General features: G+C 45.3%; 3 protein-coding genes across 3 annotated transcripts in view; 2 read left to right on the top strand and 1 right to left on the bottom strand.

Annotated features, from left to right (window-relative positions):
* Positions 1-25,048, bottom strand: LOC144698421 (uncharacterized). The gene is given in 5 exon segments (XM_078570362.1): positions 1-1,438; positions 1,853-2,002; positions 7,731-7,838; positions 21,739-22,881; positions 24,848-25,048. Coding segments are annotated over 5 exon segments (2,907 nt in total). The 3' UTR covers positions 1-133.
* Positions 1-25,097, top strand: part of LOC144697346 (uncharacterized) — a 407,771-nt gene that overhangs the window by 114,336 nt on the left and 268,338 nt on the right. The gene's annotated exons all lie outside the window — the stretch shown is intronic.
* LOC144697172 (uncharacterized) overlaps positions 1-25,097 on the top strand; it is a 138,895-nt gene that overhangs the window by 68,708 nt on the left and 45,090 nt on the right. The gene's annotated exons all lie outside the window — the stretch shown is intronic.

Consider the following 25,097-nt stretch of genomic DNA (forward strand, 5'->3'; position numbering starts at 1 on the left):
AAGGTAATTTATTTGACCTTTATCGACAATATTAGTCCCCATAACTGGGTTGCAGTCTATTGTCACCAAAAAAGAGCCCAAAGAACATAGTTCAGTCCTGGATATGATTAACAGCAAAATCCAGTCATTGTCGTTACTTGTGAACTTGCTGGTGTCTCAGCAGTGTAGATAAATAAGCAAACCCCTTCCCACATTCAGAGCATGTAAATGGTCTCTCCCCAGTGTGAACTCGTTGGTGGGTCAGCAGGTTGGATGATTGCTTAAATCCCTTCCCACATTCAGAACAAGTGAACGGTCTCTCCCCAGTATGAACACGCTGGTGTCTCAGAAGGTTGGATGGGTGAGTGAATCCCTTCCCACACTCAAGGCAGATGAATGGTTGCCCCCCAGTCTGAACCCGGTCGTGCGTTAGCAGGATAGATAACTGAGTGAATCCCTTCCCACACTCAGGGGAGGTGAACAGCCACTCCCCAGTGTGAACTCGCTGGTGGACAGTGAGTTGAGATGAGCGCCTGAACCCAGTCCCGCAGTGAGAGCACCTGAATGGTTTCTCGTCAGTGTGAGTACGTTGATGGGACATCAGGTCCTGGGAGCTTTTAAAACACTTCCCACAGTCTGGGCATTTAAAAGGTCTGTCATCAGTGTGAACTCGCTGGTGTGTCAGCAGATGGGATTGCTGAGTGAATCCCTTCCCACACATGGAGCAGGTGAATGGCCTCTCGTCACTGTGACCATGCTGGTGTCTCAGAAGGTTGGATGACTGAGTGAATCCCTTCCCACAAACAGAGCAGGTGAACGGCCTCTCCCCAGTGTGACTATGCTTGTGTGCAGTGAGTTGAGACAACCACCTGAACCCAGTCCCGCAGTGAGTGCACCTGAATGGTCTCTCGTCAGTGTGAACACGTTGATGGCGCCTCAGTTCCATGGAACCTTTATAGCACTTCCCGCAGTCCGGACATTTAAAAGGTCTCTCCTCAGTGTGAACTCGCTGGTGTGTCCACAGGTTGGATGACTGAATGAATCCCTTCCCACACTTAGAGCAGGTGAATGGCCTTTCCCCAGAGTGAACTCGCTGGTGTATCATCAGATAGGATGAACGAGTGAATCCTTTCCCACACTCGGAGCAGGTGAATGGTTTCTCCCCAGTGTGAGTGCGCCAATGACTTTCCAGGTCAGACGGGGATTTGAATCCCTTCCCACAATCCCCACATTTCCACGGTTTCATCCCGTTGTGATGGCATTTATGTTTTGACAGGTCAGATGATCGGTTGAAGCCTTGTCCACACACAGAACACGTGTACGGTTTCCCTCCACTGTGAACGGTGCTTTTTCCTTCCATGTTCAAAATTCAATGATATTTAGGTTGTGATAAATTGGGCGACTGTCAGATCCTGCTGTGATGTTTGGTTTGAGTTGCCCGACTGCAAATGCTCTCCTCCTAATACCCTGCGAAATTTATTTAAAACAGAAAAAGGGAGTGAGAGAACACCCACAAAAACACAAAGGCAGGTTGTGAAATTGAGCTGAGTGAATGTGGTAATTTATGGGGCTGGCACCAGGAAAAAGTGACCATGAAAACTGCTGGATTATCAAAATATCCAACTGGTTCACGAATGTCCTTCAGAAACATAGAAACTAAGAGCACGAGTAGGCCATTCGGCCCTTCAAGCCTGCTCCGCCATTCAATATGATCATTTTCTGTTCTTCTATCTCAATGCCTCTATACCCCTTGATGTCCCTAATATCCAAAAAATGATCAATTTCTTTCTTGAATAAACTCAGTGACCCAGCCTCCACAGGCTTCTGTTACCTCATCAAAAATCTTAAGCAACTTAGTTAAACGTGACTTTACCTCAACAAATCCGTCCTGGCTTTCTTTAATTAACCCATATTTGCTCAAGTGACTATTAAATTTGTCCTGAATGACCATTTCTGGAAGCTTCTCCAGCACCGAGATTAAACTGACTGCTCTGTAGTTGCTGGGCTTCTCTTCACACCTTTTCTGAACAAAGATGTAACATTTGCAATTCTCCGGTCCCTGTGTCAGCAACTCTGAATCTCAGGAAGGCTGGAAAATTATGGCCAGCGCTTCCACAATTTCCACTCTCATTTCCCCTCAGTATCCTTGGATGCATCTCATCCAGTTCCGGGGCTTTGTCAACTTTATCAGACAGCCGATCCAATATCTCCTCCTTATCAATTTTAAACCCCACAAGAGTCTGAACAATCTCCTCTTTCACAATTACCTGTGCAGCATATTTTCCCTTGATAAAGGCAGATGCAAGATATTCATTTAATACCTCATCCATGCCTGCTGCCTCCATGTGTAAGTCATCTTTTTGGTCCCTAATTGCCCCACTCATCCTTGTAACACCCTTTTACTGTTTATATGCCCATAGAAGACTTCTTGATTTATTTCCACGTTTGCTTTCAGTCTCTTTTCATGCTCTCTCTCTGCTTCTCGTATTTGGTTTTCCAAATCCCTCTGAACCTTCTCTATTCAGCCTGGTTCTTGGTTTTATTATCCAGCTGACATGTGTCATAAGCACACTTTTTTTCCTTTATCTCAATCTCTATCTCTTTTCTCATCAAGGGGGCTGTGGATTTGTTTACCCTACCTTTCCCCTTCATGGGAATATGTCTTTACTATGTCAGAACTCTCTCTTATTTAAAAGCAGTGCATTGCTCAGTTACAGTTTCATCTGCCAACCTTTGATTCATAAGACTATAAGACGTAGGAGCAGAAGTCGGCCATTCGCCCCATTGAATCTGCTCCACCATTCAATGAGAATATGGCTGATCTGAGAATCCTCAACTCCACTTTCCTGCCTTTTCTCCATAACCAGTGATACCCTTACTGATTAAAAATCTGTCTATTTCAGCCTTGAATACACTTAATGACCCAACCTCTACAGCCCTCTGCGGTAAAGAGTTCCACAGATTCACTATCCTGAGAGAATAAATTCCTCCTCATCTCTGTCTTAAATGGGCAACCCTCTGAGATTATGCCCCCTGATCCTAGACTCTCTCACAAGGGGAAACAACCTCTCAGCATCTAACCTGTCAAGAGCCCTAAGAATCTTATATGTTTCAATAAGGTCATCTCTCATTCTTCTAAACTCCAATGAGTACAGGCACAACCTACTCAATCTCTCCTCATAAGAAAATCCCTCCATATCCGGGATCAACCGAGTGAATACTCTCTGGACTGCCTCCAATGCCAGCATATCTTTCCTTAGATAAAGGGACAAAGATTGGGAAACTTTTTAAGATCAACAAAGGGTTACTAAAAAAAATAATAAAAAAATAATAAAAAGAGCAAAGGTAAATTATGAAAGAAAACTAGCGCAAAATGTAAAAACTGATAGCAAAAGCTTCTACAAGTACATAAAAGGATAGAGAGTAGCTAAAGTGAATGTTGGTCCATTGGAGGGTGAGACTGGGAAGTTAATAGTGGGGAATGCAGAAATGGCAGAGACGCTTAATCAATATTTTGCCTCAGTTTTCACAGTGGAGGACACGAGTACCGCCCCAATACTAACAGGTAGTGCAGAGGGTATAGAGGAGGAACTTAGAACAATCACCATCACTAGAGAAAAAGCACTGAGCAAACCATTGGGATTAAAGGGTGACAAGTCCCCAGGAGCTGATGGCCTACATCCCAGGGTCTTAAAGGAAGTGGCAATGGAGATAGTGGATGCATTGGCTATAATATTCCAAAATTCCCTGGATTCTGGAAAGGTTTCAGTGGTTGGAAAAATGCTAATATAATGCCCTTATTCAAGAAAGGGGGGGGCGGTTTGGGGGAGGCAGAAAATAGGAAGCTATAGACCAGTTAGTTTAACCTCTGTCGTTGGGAAATTGTTGGAATCCATTATGAAGGAAGTAGTAATGGGGTATTTGGAAAGTCAAAATGCAATCCATCAGAGTCAGCATGGTTTTATGAAGGGTAAATCATGTTTGACTAATTTTCTAGATTTCTTTGAAGATGTGACAAGCAAAGTGGATGATGGGGATCCTGTAGATGTAGTATATCTGGACTTCCAGAAGGCCTTTGATAAGGTGCTGCACAAAAGATTAATACACAAGATAAGATCACACGGAGTTAGGGGTAATATATTACCTTGGATAGAGGATTGGCTAACCAACAGAAAGCAGAGAGTTGGGATAAATGGGTCTTTTTCTGGATGGCAAGCTGTAACTGCACAGCCACAGGGTTCAGTCCTTGGGCCCCAACCATTTACAATCTGTATTAATCACTTGGATTCAGGGGTAGAAGGTACGATAGCTAAATTTGCAAATGACACCAAAATAGGTGGGAAAGTAAGTTGCAATGAAGAAATAAGAAATTTACAAATGGATATGGACAGGTTAGGTGAATGGGCCAGAATTTGGCAGATGGAGTTTAACGTGGATAAGCGTGAGGTTATCGATTTTGGTCAGAAGAATAAAAAGGCGACATATTATTTAAATGGGGAGAAACTTCAGAATGCTTCAGTGCAAGGGGATCTGGATGTCTTCGTGCATGAGTCACTGAAAGCTCGTGTGCAGGTACAGCAGATAATAAGGAAGCCAAATGGAATTTTGGCATTTATTGCTAAGGGAATAGAGTACAAAAATAGGGAAGTGTTGTTCCAACTGTACAAGGCATTGGTGAGACCGCACCTGGAGTACTGTACACAGTTTTGGTTCCCTTACTTGAGGAAGGATGTAGTTGCATTGGAGGAGGTTCAGAAGAATTTAACTAGATTGATTCCAGAGATGCGGGGCTTGTCTTATGAGGAGAGATTGAGCAGTTTAGCCCTATACTCGCTAGAGTTTAGAATGATGAGAGGAGATCTAATTGAGGTGTATAAGATGCGAAAGGGGATAGACAAAGTAGTCGTGGAGCGGATGCTTCCCCTTGTGGGGCATTCTAGAATGAGAGACCATAGTTTTAGGATAAGGGGTGGTAGATTTAAATCAGAGATGAGGAGGAATTACATTTTTCAAAAGGTCGTGAATCTGTGAAATTCACTACCTCAGAGTGCAGTAGATGCCGGGACGCTGAATAAATTTAAGGAGGTGATAGACAGATGTTTAATTAGCAACGTGTTGAAAGGTTATGGGGAGAGGGTGGGAAATTGAAGTTGAGGCCGAAATGAGATCAGCCATGATCGTATTGAATGGCAGGGCAGGCTCGAAGGGCTGAATTGCCTACTCTTGCTCGTAGTTCTTATGAAAACTGTTTACAATATTCCAGATGTGATCTAACTAGTGCCTTGTATAGTTTTAGCAATACTTCTCTGTTTTTATACTCCAGACCCTTTGAAATTCCAACTTACCTTGGTCAGATCTATTCTTATCCACTGAAGTTGGCTTTCCCCCAGTTAATTATTCTTACTCTTACTTGAAATGTTTGCACACAGGCAGAATAGATAAACTGCTTACCTTCCACATTAAAAGTCTGATGATATTCAGGTCCTGACGAATCACATGACTCTGTCAGATCTTGATGTGATTGTGTTTGGTTTGAGTTTTCCGTCCGTCAATCCTCTGCATCTAATACGCTGGAAAAGAAATTTCCAAAATCCATTACTGTCAGTCCAGGACAGGCATTCAGAGGAGACAAACATTTCTCTTGCCTTGTGTTTGCTGCGTGTAAATTCTCCGCTTCTAAACCCCGGCAAAGGAGTTTCCAAAACCCATCCCTGTCAGTGCAGGAGAGAAATTCACAACATTCCTCCTGAGGGAAGGGTTCGAGGACCGCGCATGCGCATTGCTGCACATCCTCCTCTCTCCCCCCCTTTAGAAAGATGGCGGCAGCGCATGCCCATTGCTCACTATAGCAGCACAACTGCACATTGCCTCCTCTACAAATGGCGGCCGTTTACTCGGACCTCTCTCCAAAAGCAGAGCAGGCCCTACCTGCCGTCGCCTCGTTCGATTCGACCACAAGACGAGTAGCTTCTTATTCACGATTTCAGGCTTCCACTGGGTGTTCATTAAGCTCCCCACCAACTGCGCCACTTCCATTCCTCCCCACTCACCGGCTCCCTACACTCGCCTGTACTCCGCCATTCCTCAGTCTTTCGATCGGCTACGGACTGTGCTGCGCATGCTCCAACTTGAGCTCACATTGCGCATGTTCCTACACTGCCCGGGTACCACGCCTGCGCCACGACCTCCTCTTGAGAGGATAATTGGGCGATAAATGCGGGCCGGGCCAGCACCGCCCACATCCCGTGAATGAATTAAAATAATAGGAGACATTCTTCCCCGCGGCGAATGCTGGGTAAACCGCCGCCATTGAACCGTGATTTTGTTCAATCGAACCTTATGTTCTGTGATCTGATGCTGAATGGAGCCACAGGGCCAAGATATAAAATTATTAAGTCAATTAACACGACAACCTGCACTGGCCCTCCGCCATAGTTCCGTCCCGGGTATAATTAACAACAGAACAAACCCCTATTGTTAGATGTGAACTCACTGGAGTCTCAGTCGGCAGTGTGAACAAGTGACTTTTCTTCCCATGCAAAGAACATTCAAACTCCGTGTTGTCAGTAGGAATGTAGCAATTTTGGATCAAAGCATTTAAATCTGGAGTGTTAACAGGAGGGCAAAGCGAGTAAATTCTTTGGCACAAATGCAGTGTCGGCTTGGTCTCTCTCAGGTCTAACTGTGTTGTTGTGTCAGCAAATATGATAGCCGAGTGAATCATTTCCACTTCTTCTGAAGAAGTCATATGAACTCAAAACGTTAACCCTGTTTCTCTCTCCACAGATGCTGCCAGATCTGCTGAGTTTGTCCAGCATTTCTTGTTTTTATTTCAGATTTCAAGCATCTGCAGAATTTCAGTAGTGTCCAAGACTTCCCACATATTACAGGACATGAATTCCACACGACCGAGCTGCTCTGGCATGTCGTAACTTCACTTTCCTTATGTTAACTTTATTTTACATTGGTTTACTTATATTAATTCACGTTACTGGCCCTGACCTCCTCTTATTCCTAGTGTTTCTTACTCAAATCCAAGCAGCTACTTCTTCAAAAGTAATAGGTTTCTCTAATTTACGGCTGTTGAAAGACATTGCCTAACAGCAATTTCATACCAACCAATGAACTTACTGTTTTCCTGTGATGTCATTGTTCGATTTTTTTTTCAAGCTCTGCTCCGAAAGTGAGGTTTACACCCAAGCATATTTCTGCTCAGCTGCTCCTGTTCCCAACTTAGAATAATTCCTATGTAAACCACATCTCTTTCCCCATGCGCAGAATTCCCATGTGGCCCTAATTCACTGCTCACTTGGTCTCCGTCTCACTCTGACACAGTCACCTGTCTCCTAGCACACTCCTTACTGGCTTTGTGGTTTGAAAAGCCTGTCTCTTTTATAGACCCTCTGATGAATCACTAGCTAGTTTAGCTTCCTGCAACAGTAATCAACACCATTTGAACCAAATGCTTTCAGGTGATTGACAGATAGCTGCTACTGCAGGCAGTTCCCTACTTAACAAGCTAACCTAACTCACTTATGTCAGGTCTTGATTCTTAATCTATAGTTAAACCTGAAAAGGACTTACCAGAACTTACTATGTGAGTTGAATTCACCACTCACTCAGTCTCCATCTCACTCTGGCACAGTTGCCTGTCTCTTTGCATGCACCTTACTGCCTAAATGCGTACATGGCAAAACGGTTTGTGGTGCATGGCCTCAGGGTGAGATAAAGATATATTCATGAATTATTACACCACAGAATGAGGCCATTAGGTTCTCTGTAAGAGCATTGGGTGAAACAAAGAAACAGAAGATGCGCCTGGAGGACCTGTCAATGGCAAAATGATGAACAAGTGCCATCTGAAAACAAAAAAGAAACAGTAAACGAGGAAAAAAAACCCAAATACAAAGGAAAACAAATTGGGGGCCGCATTTGCAATGAAAATTGTTGAACTCAGACTGAGTGTGAAGGTTGTAAAGGGCCCAGTCGAAAGATGAGGTGCTGTTCATCGAGTGTATCTTGAGCTGCTTTCGAACACTGCGGGAGGCCAGGGTCCGGGAGGTCAGCGTTAAGATCCGGGTCACAGGTCATTTCAATTCTCCACTTTGGCATTGTAGATTAGTTGGTTCACATCCCTGTGAAGTGAACATAGATGCTTAACATCAAACATTTCTATCCAAACAAACATCTACTCAAACACTACATCTCTTAACAAATTTCCACCCAACATACACTCACCAATGACTCTGGCACTTTGATACTTGCTGCCCAGCAATTGGTTTCAGGCCTGTTTGACTTTCCTGAGCCTTAACCCCCTATTAAGTGGAATTCTGAAGAGGGTGAAATGACTCACACTCTGCTGAGTGTAATTCCTAGAATACAAATAAACTGTGGGTAAATGATAAGGAAGCTGTGGGTTTCCAGCTCTGTCAGTCCTCCTATTGTCTCAGATAGGATTACAATTGGAGACATGCAGCCAGCTGTCTGAACCCACCAGCTTGGGCTCGCCTGAATTGGTGAATAGGAATAAAGTGAACGTCTATTTACATGGTCAGACCTTTAAAAAATGTACCTTAATTTTCTTGCCTGTGGGTTGTGCCGATAGATTCCCTGCAGCATGTGCTCAGGTTCACAAAACCAAACCCCAGGAAACCAATCCTACCGCATGCACCACATACATATGAAGAATGCACAACCTGTAACATGGCCTATAGGAGACAACACCAGAGGGTTCGCTCTGGATTTGAAGCCAGGACTGCTCACATACTCTTTGTGAGAATCACTTAATGTGAGAATCACATTCCTAAACCAACGAACTGGCAGAAGTAGGAAAGCTTAACCAAAACATAATTTAATTGCTATCCAAAGTAGCTCAGGCATCTCCAGCAAAAGCTGAAATTGCTGGAAAAACTCAGCACATCAGACGGTAACTGTGCACAGGGAAACAAAGCTCATCTTCAATTCCATGCCTTGCATCTTTGTTCCAGAACATCCAGGGAGGAAGCCATCATTGCTTTCCGCTCATCACCATTCATTGTCACACATTGGGTTGTAAATGGGTACTTAAAGTGCCAAGGGAATATCTGCCCAACATTGCCAGCTCTGCTGTTTCAACGCAGGGTCATTCTGTATGTGAAGTAAACATGATAACCATTATACGGCACAAACATTGTGCAGCGCTAAGGCGAATGACCTAGAATGCCAAACAGTACAGTCTCATTGCACTTCAGAACCTTCTTTTCAGGTTGGAAAGACGTAGCTAGTGGAAAGACACAAGGATTAGTCCTAGGCCCTCAATTATTTACTATCTATATAAATGACTTGGAGGCAGGGCAGAGTGCAATGTATCCAAATTTGCTGAGGATATGAAAATAGGTGGGAAGGCATGTTGTGATGAGGGCATAAGGAATCTGCAAGGGGATATGGACAGGTTGAGTGGGTGGGAAAAAACCTGGCAGATGGAGTTTAATGTAGGAAAGTGTGAGGTCATGCACTTTGATAGGAAGAGTCAAGAGGCAGGCTATTATTTAAATGGAGAGAGACTCCAAAAAAGTGCAGCACACAGGAATCTAGGTTATCTTGTGCATGAAACACAAAAAGTTACCATGCAGGTGCAGCAAGTAATTAAGATGGTAAATGGAATTTTGGCCTGTATTACTAGGGGGTTGGAGTTTAAAAATAGAGAAGTCTTGTTACAGGCTGTTGCTGAGACCGCACCTGGAGTACTGTGTACAGTTTTGGTCCCCGCATTTAAGTAAGGATATACTGGCTTTGCAGGCAGTTCAAAAGAGATTTACGAGACTGATTCCTGGGATGAAGGAGTTGACTTATCAAGAATGGCTAAACAGGTTAGGCCTTTATTCATTAGAGTTCAGAAGAATGAAGGGTGATCTTATTGAAACGTACAAGATTCTGAGGGGGTTTGACAGGGTAGATGTTGATAAGATGTTTCCACTAGTGGGGGAATCTCGAAAAAGGGGACATAGTTACAGACTAAGAGGACACTCATTTAAAACTGAAATGTGAAGGAATTTCTTCTCTCAGAGGGAAGTAACTGTCTGGAATTTTCCACCCTGAGAGTTGTGGAGGCTCGATCACTGAAAGTATGTAGATTTTTGAAATATTGGGGAGTTGAGGGCTATGAGGAGCTGGCACGAAAGAGGATTTGAGGCCTGGGGCAGATCATCCATTATCTTATTGAATGGCGAGGCAGGCTTGAGGGGCCGAATGGCCTACTCCTGCTCCTATTTCTTATGTTCTCATGTTCCTTGTGGAAGCACAATTCCGCTGAAAAGCATCGCCATGTGGCAGAGAAATTGATCTAACATTCGAATCACAAAATGTCATACCTGATTAGGAGGCGATTCTCTTCCAGAGAGTCAGCATGGACACATCGGGCCAAATTACTTGCTTCTGTAGCCATCTATTATTTTATATTTACAACAGGGGTGTGTGCCTGTGGGATCAGTGTGGCCAAGTACTTAAGGCCGTAGACTTTAAATTCATTGGGGTTTCACCACTAGATTTTAATCCTGAAGGAAGCACTTCTCAATATTTCTGGTTTTAACCAAGTGCCGACAGAATTAATTATCGGTTAAATGGAATAAAAAATCATCCAAACACTCCAGCGTTTTTTCTTGTTTCCGTTCATCTGCAAGCATTCAACAAATCTCCAGTCGGAAATGTAACAGAAATGAGGCAGGCTGGCGAAACCCTTGTATCTGCTCAGGTCTCTGTCACTCTCGATCTATAAATCTGTGTGTCCTCTTTTGAGATTGTCAATGTTGTTCAGTTCCCCATTTTCACAAATCCAAACTTCATTAGTTGTGTAGTTTCATACCAAAAACGAAGAGAGGAAAAAACAACAGTTTTTTTTAAATTCATTCACGGGATGTGGGTTTCGTTGGCTGGGCCAGCATTTATTGCCCATCCCTAGTTGCCCTTGAGAAGGTGATTGTGAGCTGCCTTCTGGAACCACAGTTGTCTATGTGGCGTAGGTACACCCACAGTGCTGTTAGGAAGGGAGTTCCAGGATTTTGACCCAGCAACAGTGAAGGAACAGCGATGTATTTCCAAGTCAGGATGGTGAGTGACTTGGAGGGGAACTTGCAGGTGGTGGTGTTCCCATCTATCTGCTGCCCTTGTCCTTCTAGATAGTAGTGGTTGTGGGTTTGGAAGATGTTGTCTAAGGAGCCTTGGTGAATTCCTGCAGTGCATCTTGTAGATGGTACACACTGCTGCTACTGTGCATCAGTAGTGGAGGGAGTGAATGTTTGTGGATGTGGTGCCAATCAAGTGGACTGCTTTGCCCTGGATGGTGTCCAGCTTATTCAGAGTGTACGGAGCTTCACTCATCCAGGCAAGTGGGGAGTATTCCATCACAGTCCTGACTTGTGCCTTGTAGATGGTAGACAGGAGGTGAGTTACCCATTGCTGGATTCGTAGCTTCTGACCTGCTCTTGTAGCTGCAGTGGCTCATCCAGTTCAGTTTCTGGTCTATGGTAACTCCCCAGCATGTTGGTAGCGGGGGCTTCAGTGATGGAAATGCCATTGAACGTCAAGGGGCAATGGTTAGGTCCTCTTTGTTGGAGATGGCTATTGCCTGGCGCTTGTGTGGCACTAATGTTACTTGCCGCTTGTCAGCCCAAGTCTGAATATTGTCCAGGCATTGCTGCATTTGGACATGGACTGCTTCAGTATCTGAGGAGTCGTGAATGGAGCTGAACATTGTGCAATCATCAGCGAATATCCCCACTTATGACCTTATGATGGAAGGAAGGTCATTGATGAAGCAGCTGAAGATGATTGGGCCTAGGACACTATCCTGAGGAACTCCTGAGATGACTGACCTCCAAGAACCACAACTATATTCCTTTGTGCTAGGTGTGACTCCAACCAGCGGAGAGTTTTCCCCCTGATTCCCATTGACTCCAGTTTTGTTAGGGCTCCTCGATGCCTCACTCGTTCAAATGCAGCCTTGATGTCAAGGGCAGTCACTCTCACCTCACCTCAGGAGTTCAGCTCTATTGTTGATGTTTGAATAAAGGCTGTAATGAGGTCAGGAGCTGAGTGGCCCTGGCGGAACCAAAACTGGGCGTCAGTGAGCCAGTTATTGCTAAGCAAGTTTCGTTTTATAGCACTGTTGCTAGACCCTTCCATTACTTTACTGATGATCGCGAGTAGGCTAATAGGGTGGTAATTGGCTGGGTTGGATTTGTCCTGCTTTTTGTGCACAGGACATGCCTGGGCAATTTTCCACATAGCTGGGTAGATGCCAGTATTGCAGCTGTACTGGAACAGCTTGGCTAGGGGCGTGGCAAGTTCTAGAGCATAAGTCTTCAATACTATCGCCAGAGTGTTGTCAGGGCCCATAGCCTTTGCACCATCCAGTGCCTTGAGCTGTTTCTTGATATCACGTGGAGTGAATTTAATTGGACGAAGACTGGCATCTGTGATGCTGGGGACCTTCGGAGGAGGCCGAGTTGGATGATGGTTGTAGCAAATGCTTCAGCCTGATCTTTTGCCTTGATGTGCTGGGCTCCCCCATTATTGAGGATGGGGGTATTTGTGGAGCCCCCTCCTCCAGTTAGCTGTTTAATTGCCCACTACCATTCAGAACTGGATGTGGCTGGTCTGCAGAGCTTAGCTCTGATCCATTGAAACAATGTACAAATAATTAAAGGGCTGACTTAAAGGAATAACTGGGAAAACAGGGAATGTCACCATTAGAACAAGGAAAGTCCCTGGTTTCAATAAATGAACAGGCAGAAGGGTTAGGACTGGTCAGGGAGAAGGTAAATACTGTCATCATTCAGAACAACACAAACTGTAAAGGAACAACTGACCTCAGAGACAATCTCTTGTATTTGTGAAGGGGTTGTGTTGAATCAGGTTAAAAGGGATCAAATGATATATGCTTTCTATATTGGACAATCACATCGGAACAGGAGAAGGCCATTCAGCCCATCGAGTCTGCTCCACCATTCAGTATGATCATGGCTGATTGAACACTTCAATGCCTTTTGCCCACATTATCCCCATAACCCTTTATGTCATTGTTAATCAGGAATCTATTAATCTCTACCTAGCATACTCACATTAAAACCTAGAATTCAGATCAGGATATGGATTGATGTTAGGTGGGAAGATCTGGATCAGTGAATTACTCCCGGAAGCCTTAAAATCAGATTGACTGTATTTCACAACTGACCCCTGTGACAGCAGCAATCCCATTGCTATTGATTGATAAGACTGATGGAAATATTTAAAGGGAGAGCACAGGCATGTTGGCAGATGACGCACACTAGGAATTCATGAACTATCAGAGGATAATAGTGAGGGGAAAGGAACAGATCTAGAAAGCAGCAGATTCCTCATGTTGTTCCAGGAGAAGTGGGGCCTGATTGTGTAGATGTCAGGTTGTGCACAGCACACACACACTCACAGACACTCATGGGGACACTTCCCGTCCGATCAAGCTGTTTGGACCATCCAATTCCAACCTTTCTCTGAACCTTAAATCCACATTGAACAACTTCTGGCAGAGAAGAAACAACAAACCAGTGTTACTGAGTGATTCACAGAATCACAGTGCAAAAGAGGCCCTTCGGTCCATTGAGTCTGCACTGACACGTGAGAAACACCTGACCTATCTACCTAATCCCATTTACCAGCACTTGGCCCAAAGCCTTGAATGTTATGACGTGCCAAGTGCTTATCCAGGTACTTTTTAAAGGATGTGAGGCAACCTGCCTCCACCACCCTCCCAGGCAGCGCATTCCAGACCGTCACCACCCTCTAGGTAAAAAAGTTTTTTCTCATATCCCCCCTAAACCTCCTGCCCCTCACCTTGAACTTGTGTCCCCTTGTGACTGACCCTTCAACTAAGCGGAATAGCTGTTCCCTATCCACCCTGTCCATGCCCCTCATAATCTTGTATACCGTGATCAGGTCGCCCCTCAGTCTTCTCTGCTCCAACGAAAACAACCCAAGTCTATCCATCCTCTCTTCATAACTTAAATGTTTCATCCCAGACAACATCCTGGTGAATCTCCTATGCAACCCCTCCAGTGCAATCACATCCTTCCAATAATGTGGTGACCAGAACTGCACACAGTGCTCCAGCTGTTGCCTCACCAAGGTTCTATACAATTCCAACATGACCTCTCTACTTTTGTAATCTATGCCTCGATTGATAAAGGCAAGTGTCCCATATTTTTCACCACCCCACTAACATGCCCCGCCACCTTCAGAGATCTATGCACACACACACCAAGGTCCCTTTGTCCCTCAGAACATGCTAGTGTTATGCCATTCATTGAATACTTCCTTGTCAAATTACTCCTTCCAAAGTGTATCATCTCACACTTTTCAGGGTTAAATTCCACCTGCCACTTATCTGCCCATTTGACCATTCCGTCTATATCTTCCTGTAGCCCAAGACACTCAACCTCACTGTTAACCACCCGGCCAATCTTTGTGTCATCCACAAACTTACTAATCCTACCCCCCACATAGTCATCTATGTCATTTATATAAATGACAAATAATAGGGGACCCAGCACAGATCCCTGTGGTAAGCCACTGGACACGGGCTTCCAATCACTAAAGCATCCTTCTGTCATCACCCTCTGTCTCCTACAACTAAACCAGAGTGGTCTATTGTCACTGTGGATAATCAGCCCTGGTAGGGGGATTGTACACAATTCAGGCCTTGTATTGGGACTACACAATCCTGGTCTAATTGCAGCCTCTACTTTCCTCCTGCTGTCACAGATGATGCTAATTCCCTTTATATCGATGACCTGGTTGATGAGGAGAATTCTAAGACAGTTTATAAGGAGAAAGAATAGAATGGAAACGTTTACACTGACCAAGAAATAAGCTTTGAAGCTACAAAAGCAAGTTGGGTCCGGAGGTGAGGAATGTAGATGGATGGGGAAGACAAAAATCATTTTAATAACTATCCTCAATATTTCTCAATAGTAAGCGCGTTCTGAATAGTAAGGAAGAGAAGCGCGAGAGCAGCCGGCAGTTGAAGAGAAGAGCGAGAGCAGCCGGCAGTTGAAGAGGGCACGAGAGGAACCGGCAGTTGAAGAGAAGCGCGAGAGGAGCTGGGAGTTGAAAAGGGGCGCGGGAGGAGTCGGGAGTTGAAGAGAAGCGCAAGAGGAGCTGGGAGTTGAAAAGGGGCGCGGGAGGAGTCGGGAGTTGAAGAGAAGCGCAAGAGGAGCCGGCAGTTGAAGAGGGGCACTAGAGGAGTCGGGAGTTGAAAAGGGGCGCGGGAGGAGTCGGGAGTTGAAGGGAAACGCGATAGGAGTCGGGAGTTGAGAACGAGCGCGATGGGAGTCGGGAGTTGAAGAGAAGTGCGAGAGGAGTCGGGAATTGAAGAGAAGCGCTAGAGGAGCTGGGAGATGAAAAGGAGCCGGGAGTTGAAGAGAAGCGTGAGAGCAGCCTGCAGTTGAAGAGAAGCGTGAGAGTAGGCGGGAATTGAAGAGAAGCGCGACAGGAGCCGGCAGTTGAAGAGAAGCGCGAGAGGAGTCGGGAGTTGAAGAGAAGCGCGAGAGGAGTCAGGAGTTGAGAAACAGCGTGAGAGGAGCCGGGAGTTGAAGCGCGAGAGGAGCCGGCAGTTGAAGAGAAGCGCGCGAGGAGCCGGCAGTTGAAGAGAAGCGCGAGAGGAGCCTGGAGTTGAAGAGAAGCCTGGAGTTGAAGAGAAGCGCGAGAGCAGCCGGCAGTTGAAGAGAAGTGCGAGAGCAGCCGGTAGTTGAAGAGAAGCGCGAGAGCAGCCGGCAATTGAAGAGAAGCGCGAGATGAGTCGGGAGTTGAAGAGAAGCGCGAGAGGAGTCGGGTGTTGAAGAGAAGCGCTAGAGGAGCTGGGAGTTGAAGAGAAGCGCGAGAGGAGCTGGCAGTTGAAGAGAAGTGCGAGAGCAGCCGGTAGTTGAAGAGAAGCGCGAGAGGAGCTGGCAGTTGAAGAGAAGCGCGAGAGGAGCTGGCAGTTGAAGAGAAGCACGAGAGCAGCCGGCAGTTGAAGATAAGCGCGAGAGGAGCCGGCAGTTGAAGAGAAGCGCGAGAGGAGTCGGGAGTTGAAGAGAAGCGCGAGAGGAGCCAGCAGTTGAAGAGAAGCGCGAGATGAGTCGGGAGTTGAAGAGAAGCGCGAGAGGAGCCAGCAGTTGAAGAGAAGCACGAGAGGGGCCGGCAGTTGAAGAGGAGCCTGCAGTTTAAGAGAAGCGCGAGAGGAGCTGGGAGTTGAAGAGAAGCGTGTGAGGAGCTGGCAGTTGAAGAGAAGCGCGAGAGGAGCTGGGAGTTGAAGAGAAGCGCGTGAGGAGCCGGCAGTTGAAGAGAGGCGCGAGAGGAGTCGGCAGTTGAAGAGAAGCGCAAGAGGAGCTGGGAGTTGAAGAGGGGCGTGTGAGGAGGTGTTAGAAGGAGAATATTTGCATTAGGGAAATTGAGACTAAACATCACATCAGGATCTAATGGAGTCGCCCAATTTATATTAACTTGGGTATCATTGGGTTTTGAACATGGAAGTAAAAAGAACGGTTCACAGTGGGAAGAAACTTTACATGTGTTCGATGTGTGGACCAGGCTTCTGTCAATCATCTGGCCTGTCAAGACACAAGTGCATTCACATTGGGGAGAAACCGTGGAAATGTGGGGGCTGTGAGGAGGCATTTAGTTACCCATCTGAACTGGAAACTCATCGGCGCATTCACACTGGAGAGAAACCATTCACCTGCTCCATATGTGGGAAAGAATTTATTCGATCATCAAACTTGCTGATACACCAGCAAGTTCACACTGTCTGGACTGTGGGAATTGCTTTAAAAGTTCTGGGGGACTGATTTCCCATCAACGTGTTCATACTAACAAGAGACCGTTCGGGTGCTTTCACTGCAGGACTGGGTTCAAGCGATCATCTCAACTCATTGTACACCAGCGACTTCACACTGTGGAGAGGCCGTTCACCTGCTGTAAAAGTGGGAAAGGATTCACTCAAACATCCACCCTGCTGAAACACCAGCGAGTTCACACTGACGAGAGACCTTTTAAATGCCCAGACTGCGGGAAGTGCTGTAAAACTTCCTGGGAATTGATGTCCCATCAACGTGTTCACACTGACGAGAGGCCATTCACCTGCTCCGAGTGTGGGAAAGGATTCACTCAATCATCCCACCTGCTGAAACATCAGCGAGTTCACGAGTAACTACAGTGATTAGATTTTGCTGTTAATCACATCCAGGACTGAGCCATGTTCAGTGGTCTCTGTTCCTATTCACATAAGAACCCCCAAACCAGTTATAGGGGAAAATATTGTTTACAGGAGAAAAATAAATCAGCTTTGCACTAAACATGCAGTGCGTTGAATCTTTTTTTGTTCATTCATGGGATGTGGGCCTTGCTGGCTAGGCCAGCATTTATTGCCCATCCCTAATTGCCCTTGAGAAGGTGGTGGTGAGCTACCTTCTTGAACTGCTGCAGTCCATGTGGTGTAGGTCTAGTTTCATTCCTTATAAACATTACAATGATTTGATACAACTGAATGCCTTGCTAGGCCATTTAAAAGTAAACCACGGTGCTTTGGGTCTGGAGTTACTATAGGTATTGAATTTAAGTTTCACCATATGCCGTGGTGGGATTTGAACCCAGGTCCCCAAAACATTACCAGGGGCTCTCAGGATTATTCATCCAATGACGATACCACATCACCACCTCCCGCTTTAAAAATAAGTTAATTCCTTTTGAAGGGCTGGCCCTCTCCTCCATCCTTACCAACGACAAGTGTGAGGAGATCATGGAGCTTCTTTGTCACTAAGATTGAGACAATTCGATCAGCTGCCTCTGCTGCTTCCAAACTGTCTCTAAAGTTCCCTCTTGTCTGAGCCCTGAGATCACATCTTTCTCCAGTTTCTCTCCTATATCCCATCATGCCCTGTCAGAGACCATCTTTTGCAGGAGACCCACCTCCAAGTCCCTCAATTCTATTCCTACCAAACTGCTGACCATCCATCTTCCCCGTGTTGCTGATATTGTTAACAGTGCTCTCTCTCTCTCTTCTGGTTTTGATCCTCTCACCTTTAAATACACCACCCTCACCCTTCCTGAAAAAAACAACCATTCACCCCACTTTCCTTGCAAACTACCACACCATCTGCAACCTCCCTTTCCTCTCCAAAGTCCTTGAATTGGTTTTCCCCAAGGATCTATTCTTGGATCCTCCTATTTCTCATCTACATGCTGCCACTAGGCAACATCATCCAAAAGCACCGTGTTAGTTTGCACATGTACACTGACAATGCCCAGCTCTACCTCCCCACAATCCCTCACCATTCCTCCACTGTTACTAAATTATCAAACTGCTTATCCGACATCCAGTAATGGATGAGCAGAAATTTCGTCGAATTAAAAACTGGGAAGACCAAAGCTGTTGCCTTCGGTCACCACTACAAATTCCGTTCCCTAACTACCGAGTACTTCCCTCTCCCTGGGAACTGTCTGAGACTGAACCACACTCTTCAGAATCTTGGTGTCATATTTGACCCCAAGATGTTTCCAACCACATATCCACACCATCATTAATACCAGATATTTCCACCTCCGTAATGTCACCCATCTCCACCCCACCCCAGCTCATCTGCTGCTCATACCCATGACTTGACTATTCTAATACATTCCTGGCCAGCCTCTCACATTCACCCTGCCCCCACCCCCCAACAACCTGGAAACGAGATCATTCAAAACTCTGCTGCCCATGCGCCTTCTTGCTCTAAATGGAGGGGAGATGGTGGCACAGTGATAACGTCACTGAACTCGTATTCCAGAGGCTGAGGCTTATGATCTTGGAATGTGGGTTCAATTCCCACAAACCTTCTGCAGACATTTTAGCAATAAGTTTCCAAATAGTATTTATACATAAACACGGTGACCTGAATCAGACAGAAAATGTTTCCATCTTTGTGTGGAAGTTAGTATCAATAAGGGTGCCATGAAACTATTGTTGATTGTTGTAAAATCCCCTCTGGTTTACTAATGTCCTTTAGGGGAGGAAATATGCCAAACAAATGGTACAAATTTAAACAGAGTGCAAAAATGAAGTGACCTGGGAGTGTATGGACACAAATCTTTGAAGGTAGCACGAACAGTTGATCAAACTGTTTAAAAAAAAAACTGATGAGGTCCTCTGTTTATTAATGGAGACGTGAAGTACAAAAGCAAGGAAGTCACACTGAATCTTTATGAATCACTTTTTATTCCTCAGCTCAAATATTGTGTTCAGTTCTGAGCATCACACTTCAGGAAAGATATCAAGGCCTTGGAGAGAGTACACGGAAAATTGACCAGAATAGTATCAGGGATGAGAGATTTCTGTTATGTGGAGAGATTGGAGAAGCTGGGATGGTTCTCTTTAGAGCAGGGAAGGGTAAGGAGTGATTTAATAGAGGTGTGGACATTTTTGCCATTTTTTTTAAAGAGTTTTCATCAAATAGGGAGAAACTGTTTCCATTGGCAGGATGGTTGGTAACTGCAGAAAACAGATTTAAAATAATTGGCAAAAAATCCAGGATGGAGATGAGGAGAGATTATTTTACTCAGTGAGGTCTGATGATCTGGAACACATTGTCTGAATGACTGGTGGAAGCAGATCCAACAGTAACTTTCAAAAGGGATCTGGACTTTTAATTCACAAGGAAAGATTTTCAGGGATTGGGAGAAAGATCAGTGGGCTGGGACAGAATGGTAACATTTTCAGAGAGACAGTACAAACATGAGGGGCCGAATGGCCACCTTCTGAACTTTATGATTTGATCATATGGTGTTTATTGCGAATCATTATACTGTTATAGAATCACAGGATCTCATCAAAGTACAGCACAGAAGGCGGCCACTCAGCTCATCGAATCTGCACTGGTTCTTTCAAAGAGCAATCCGGTTAATCCCACTCCCACACTCTTTCCCCCTTTCCTTGGATGAGGCTTCAGCTGATCATCTGGCCTGTCAAGACACAAGCGCAGTCACACTGGGGAGAAACCGGGTTAATGTAGGGACAGTGGGAAGGGATTCAATTACTCATTTGAGTTAGAGAGTTATCAGCGCATGCACAATGGGGAGACACTGTTCACCTGCTCTATGTGTGGGATGGGATTCACTCAGACATCCAGCCTTCAAACACACCAGTGAGTTTAAACTGGAGAGAGATGATTTAAACGCTTAGATTGTGACAAGAGCTTTAAAAGCCCGTTCCCATTTTATAGTCTCAGTCTAAGTCAGGCTTCCCAAACTGAGGGTCGTAACCCCCGGTGGGATCAGAAATGAGATTTTGGGCTCGTGAGCTCTGTGGCAGCAATGGCTGCTGTGTAGCTCCAACTGCTTCCTGACATCTGTGAGGCCCCTTTAAATTTGTTGTTGGGGGTGGCCTAGCGAACGACTCTGAGGCCCAATTGCTACTGCAAAAAAAGCTTGTGAAAAGGTTGATGTTCATTTTTTTCTGGAAAGCCGATTCATTCAATAATCAGGATCATAATGTATCAATAATCAGGATACTGTTAGATTACTAATCAGAATCCCACTGCATCAATAATGAGATTCTGTTATATTAATGATCAGAGTCCAATTACTTTAAGATTCAGGACAATGTGTGACATCAAATCGAAACAAGGAGAACTTTCATACTCCTTAACCTTTTGTCTAACTTCACCATGAGGTGAGTCTGGATAATATTTGCACCAATCTGATCCACATACTGTCGAGGTGCAGCCACGATCTAACACAGCACAGTTGAATGAGTCAGTGACTAATATATTCAACTGGACTGGACCAAAGCTTTTTGTGACCAGAACAATTCCTTCAGAGTGCTCATTATCATCATCTTCAGCCTCAGAATTCTCTGTGTCATACATCATTTCAAGGACCCTGCTTTTCTGTTTTGGGCAGTTTATCACATCATGATATTTTGAGTCAGACCTGGAACACCTGTTAATCTTTCCCTGGTCATTCCTGGGGTTCATTCATCTATTAGTGCTGTTCCAATCCATCTCTGCTAAAGATGCTTTCACCCCCTTTTGAAACCTGTCAATGTCCAACTTTGTTTTATAGTCAACCAATAGATCATCTTTCTTGTAAATCTCTTCAGGATGCCAAAATAGAAGATCAAAACCTTCATCAGTCTCGAACTGACAGACATCCAGCTCACAAAATACTTTGCTTCTCATTTTACTTTTGTTAGGAAGTGACAATGCCAAGTCCAAATCTTGTTTCCTCCTTGGTAGGGACATAACTCGTGTCCACATATCCACTTCATTCTTCCACTAGTCATATGGCCCAGACTCTGAGTCATCAGGCCCTGACAAGTCCCACTTGCTTTCAGCCATTTCTCATAAAAACTACTAGGATTGTAACTTCTGTCTGAAATTTTATTTTCCTTTGGTTTCCAACCTTCACCATCAGACAATCATTCTCAGTTACCATGTTATAGTCCTGACAGCCTTATGGTGAAGGAAGAAACTGGAGCTAATCTTTGCTTGGTACAGACTTATTCACAGAGTGAAACATTACAGGTATATACCTCGTAACTCCACTCCGCTCTATGTCAGTAAGTGCCTCTTCATATGTGCTCATGTAACCAACCATTCAAAGCCCAAAACCTGCATACACTTAACCCCAAATGATACAATGAACAGCCACAGTCGGAGTATCTAAAAGGTCTCTAATTGGTGTGACTGCCGTGGTGTTTCAGGAGGTTGGATGACTCAGTAAATCCCTTCCCACACACGGAGTAGATGAATGGTGTCTCTCCCCAGTGTGCACTCGCTGATACTTCCCCAGGCTGGATGCATCAGCAAATCCCTTCCCACACTCAGTGCAGATGAACGGCCTCTCCCTAGTGTGAACGTGTCGGTGTGTCCGCAGGCTGGATGACTCAGTGAATCCTTTCCCACACACGGAGCAGGTGAATGGCCTCTCTCCAGTGTGAACCCGCCGGTGCTTCCACAGGCTTGAGGAATCAGTGAATCCCTTCCCACACTCAGTGCAGGTGAATGGCCTCTCTCCAGTGTGAACTCGCTGGTGTGTCAGCAGACTGGTTGACCGAGCAAATCTCTTCCCACACACAGAACAGGGAAATGGCCTCTCTCCAGTGTGAACTGCCTGGTGTCTCAGCAGAGTTGATAACTGAGTGAATCCCTTCCCACACACGGAGCAGGTGAATGACTTCTCCCCAGTGTGAACTGCCCGGTGGTTCTGCAGGGTGGATGATTCACTGAATCCCTTCCCACACACAGAGCAGGTGAACGGCCTCTCCCCGGTGTGAACTCGTTGATGCGTCAGCAGGTGGGATGACCGAGTGTATCCCTTCCCACACATGGAGCAGGTGAATGGCCTCTCCCCAGTGTGAACTCTCTGGTGCTTCTGCAGGGCGGATGAATCTCTGAATCCCTTCCCACACTCAGAGCAGCTGAACAGCTTCTCCCTGGCATGTATTCGCTGGTGTCTCTGCAGGTTGGATGAAAGAGTGAATCCCTTTCCACACACGGAGCAGGTGAATGTCTTCCCCCCAATGTGAACTCGCTGGTGTCTCCGGAGGCTGGATGAATCCCCGAATCCCTTCCCACACTCAAAGCAGGTGAAGGGTCTCTCCCCAGTGTGAATTCGTCTGTGTGTTAGAAGTCTGGATGAATCAGTGAATCCTTTCCCACACTCAGAGCAGGTGAACGGCCTCTCCCCAGTGTGAATTCTCTGGTGTGTCAGCAGGTTGGATAACTGAGTGAATCCCTTCCCACAATCAGGGCAGGTGAACGGCCTCTCCCCAGTGTGGCTGCGTCGATGAATCTCCAGCTCTGATGGAGCTTTGAATCCCTTCCCACAGTCCCCACATTTCCACGGTTTCTCCCTGGTGCAGGTTGCCTTTTGTCCCTCCAGTTTTGATGATTAGTTAAAGCCTCGTCCTCACACAGAACATGTGTACAGTCTCTCATCACTGTGAATGATGTGGTGTTTTTCAGACTGTGTAACCTGAACACTCTCACTTGGGTGTGTGTGTTTCGGTGCTTTTCCAGTCACACTGACGTTTCAATTTTTTGAACCAGACAGCACAGACAAACATTTCTCCGTCTAGATTCAAAGGCCGATGATATTTACATTCTGACTAATCGAGTGACTCTGTCAGATCTTAACGTGATGTTTGTTTTGAGATTTTTGTCCTTAGATCCTCCCCTTCCAATATCCTGAGAAAGGAGTTTACAAGAGTCAACACAGTCATTACAGGATAGAATTTCAAGACTGACAATTCTAGTTTCTATGAAACATATTTTCTTCTTTCGTTCCTGAAAGGTTATAAATCTCATTCTGTTGTCCCTAATATACATCCTCCCAGTTCTCCTGAAGGTGCCAGTTCATGCTGATTAACAGATCCATGCTCACTGCTTCCTATCCAGGACACAGAACCCTGGAAATCTTCATGCAGGCTGTTCACCTATGTATAGTACTATATTACTTGATTAGAGATAAATGGGGGATGTGAGGAAGAAATTCATTTGGACAGCAAGTGATCATAAACTGGAACACACACCATATGAGGATGGTGGAAGAGGAAATCATTGATGATTTCAGAATGAAATTGGATGGGCGCTTGAAGGAAATAAACTTGCAGGGTTATGGGCATATAAAGGGGGGAATGGGACTGACTGAGTTGCTCTTCAGACAGTCGGCATGGACTTGGGTTGCCGAATGGACTCCTACTATGCCGTAATGACTCTATGACTGGAAATATATAGCGTAGCTACAGTACTATATCACGAGACTAGAAATAATAATAAATGTACTTGACAACAGAACCATAAGTAATATATCTGTGTAGCAGATAACAACACTGGACATATCTGGCAGATTAAATTCAATGCGGAGAAGCGTGAGGTGACACACTTTGGTACAAAGAACATGGAGAGACTATAAAACAAAGGATACCATTCTAAAGAGTGTGCAGGAGCAGAGAGACCTGGGTGTATATGAACATAAATCATTAAAGGTAGCAGGACAGGTAGAGAGAACTGTTTCTAAAGCATACAGTATTCTAGGCATCATTAATAGGGCCATAGAGTACAAGAACAGGGAGGTTATGTTGAGCTTATATAAGACACTGGTTAGACCTCAGCTGGAGTACTGTGTGCAGTTCTGGGTGCCACACTATAAGAAGGACATTGGAGAACGTGCAGAAGATGTTTACAAGAATGATTCCAGGGATGAGACACTTCAGTTATGAGGAAAGATTGGAGAAGTTGGGACTGTTTTCCTTGGAGAGGAGAAGGGTCAGAGGAGACTTGATAGAAGTTTTCAAAATCATGAGGGGTCTGGACAGAGTAGATAGGGAGAAACTGTTCCCGTTCGTAAAGGGGTCAAGTACCAGAGTGCACAGTTTTAAAGTGTTTTGCAAAAGAAGCAAATACGAGGTGAGAAGTTTTTTTGCAAAAGAAGCAAATGCGAGGTGAGAAAAAACTTTTTCACACAGCGAGTAGTTAGGCTTTGGAATGCACTGCCTGGAAGTGTGTGGAGGCAGGTTCAATTGAGGCATTGGATGATTATCTAAACAGAAACAATCTGCAGGGTTACAGGGAAAAGACAGGAGATCGGCACGAATTTAAAATGCTCAGAGAGCCGGTGCAGACACGATGGGCCGAATGTCCTCCTCAACAATTCTGCGCTTCACTCACAGCTTCACTGCTCTATTACTGAAATGTTCCCTTTTCTCCTGAAAACCTCAGCCTCCCAAACCCTGCCTGTTTCTCTTCTCTTTCTCTTCAACACAAACAAACTCTTTTACTCACAGATCTTGGACACAGACTTAGTCCCTGTGAATCTCCATCTTCATTGCCACAAAGCCCACCTTCTGATTGGCTGGAGGATTAATGTCCTTCCGGTCCTCCAGAGCTCCCCATTGGCCGAAGCCGTCAACCTTGGCTCGAGAGAGGGAGAACAATGGATGGGGGCGGGGCTCCCGTGTCTGCGAGTCTAGCGCGGATTGGAACCCGAGGACGTCACCGCGGAGTAGGATGATTCCTACTGGATGATTCAGGCAGCATTTCATTGTGGACTTCACAATGATTCATGGGACGTTCCCAGTGCACAGTCTCCCA

Source organism: Cetorhinus maximus, chromosome 23, assembly GCF_964194155.1.
Source record: "Cetorhinus maximus chromosome 23, sCetMax3.hap1.1, whole genome shotgun sequence".
In the NCBI taxonomy this organism is placed as follows: Eukaryota; Metazoa; Chordata; class Chondrichthyes; order Lamniformes; family Cetorhinidae; genus Cetorhinus; species Cetorhinus maximus.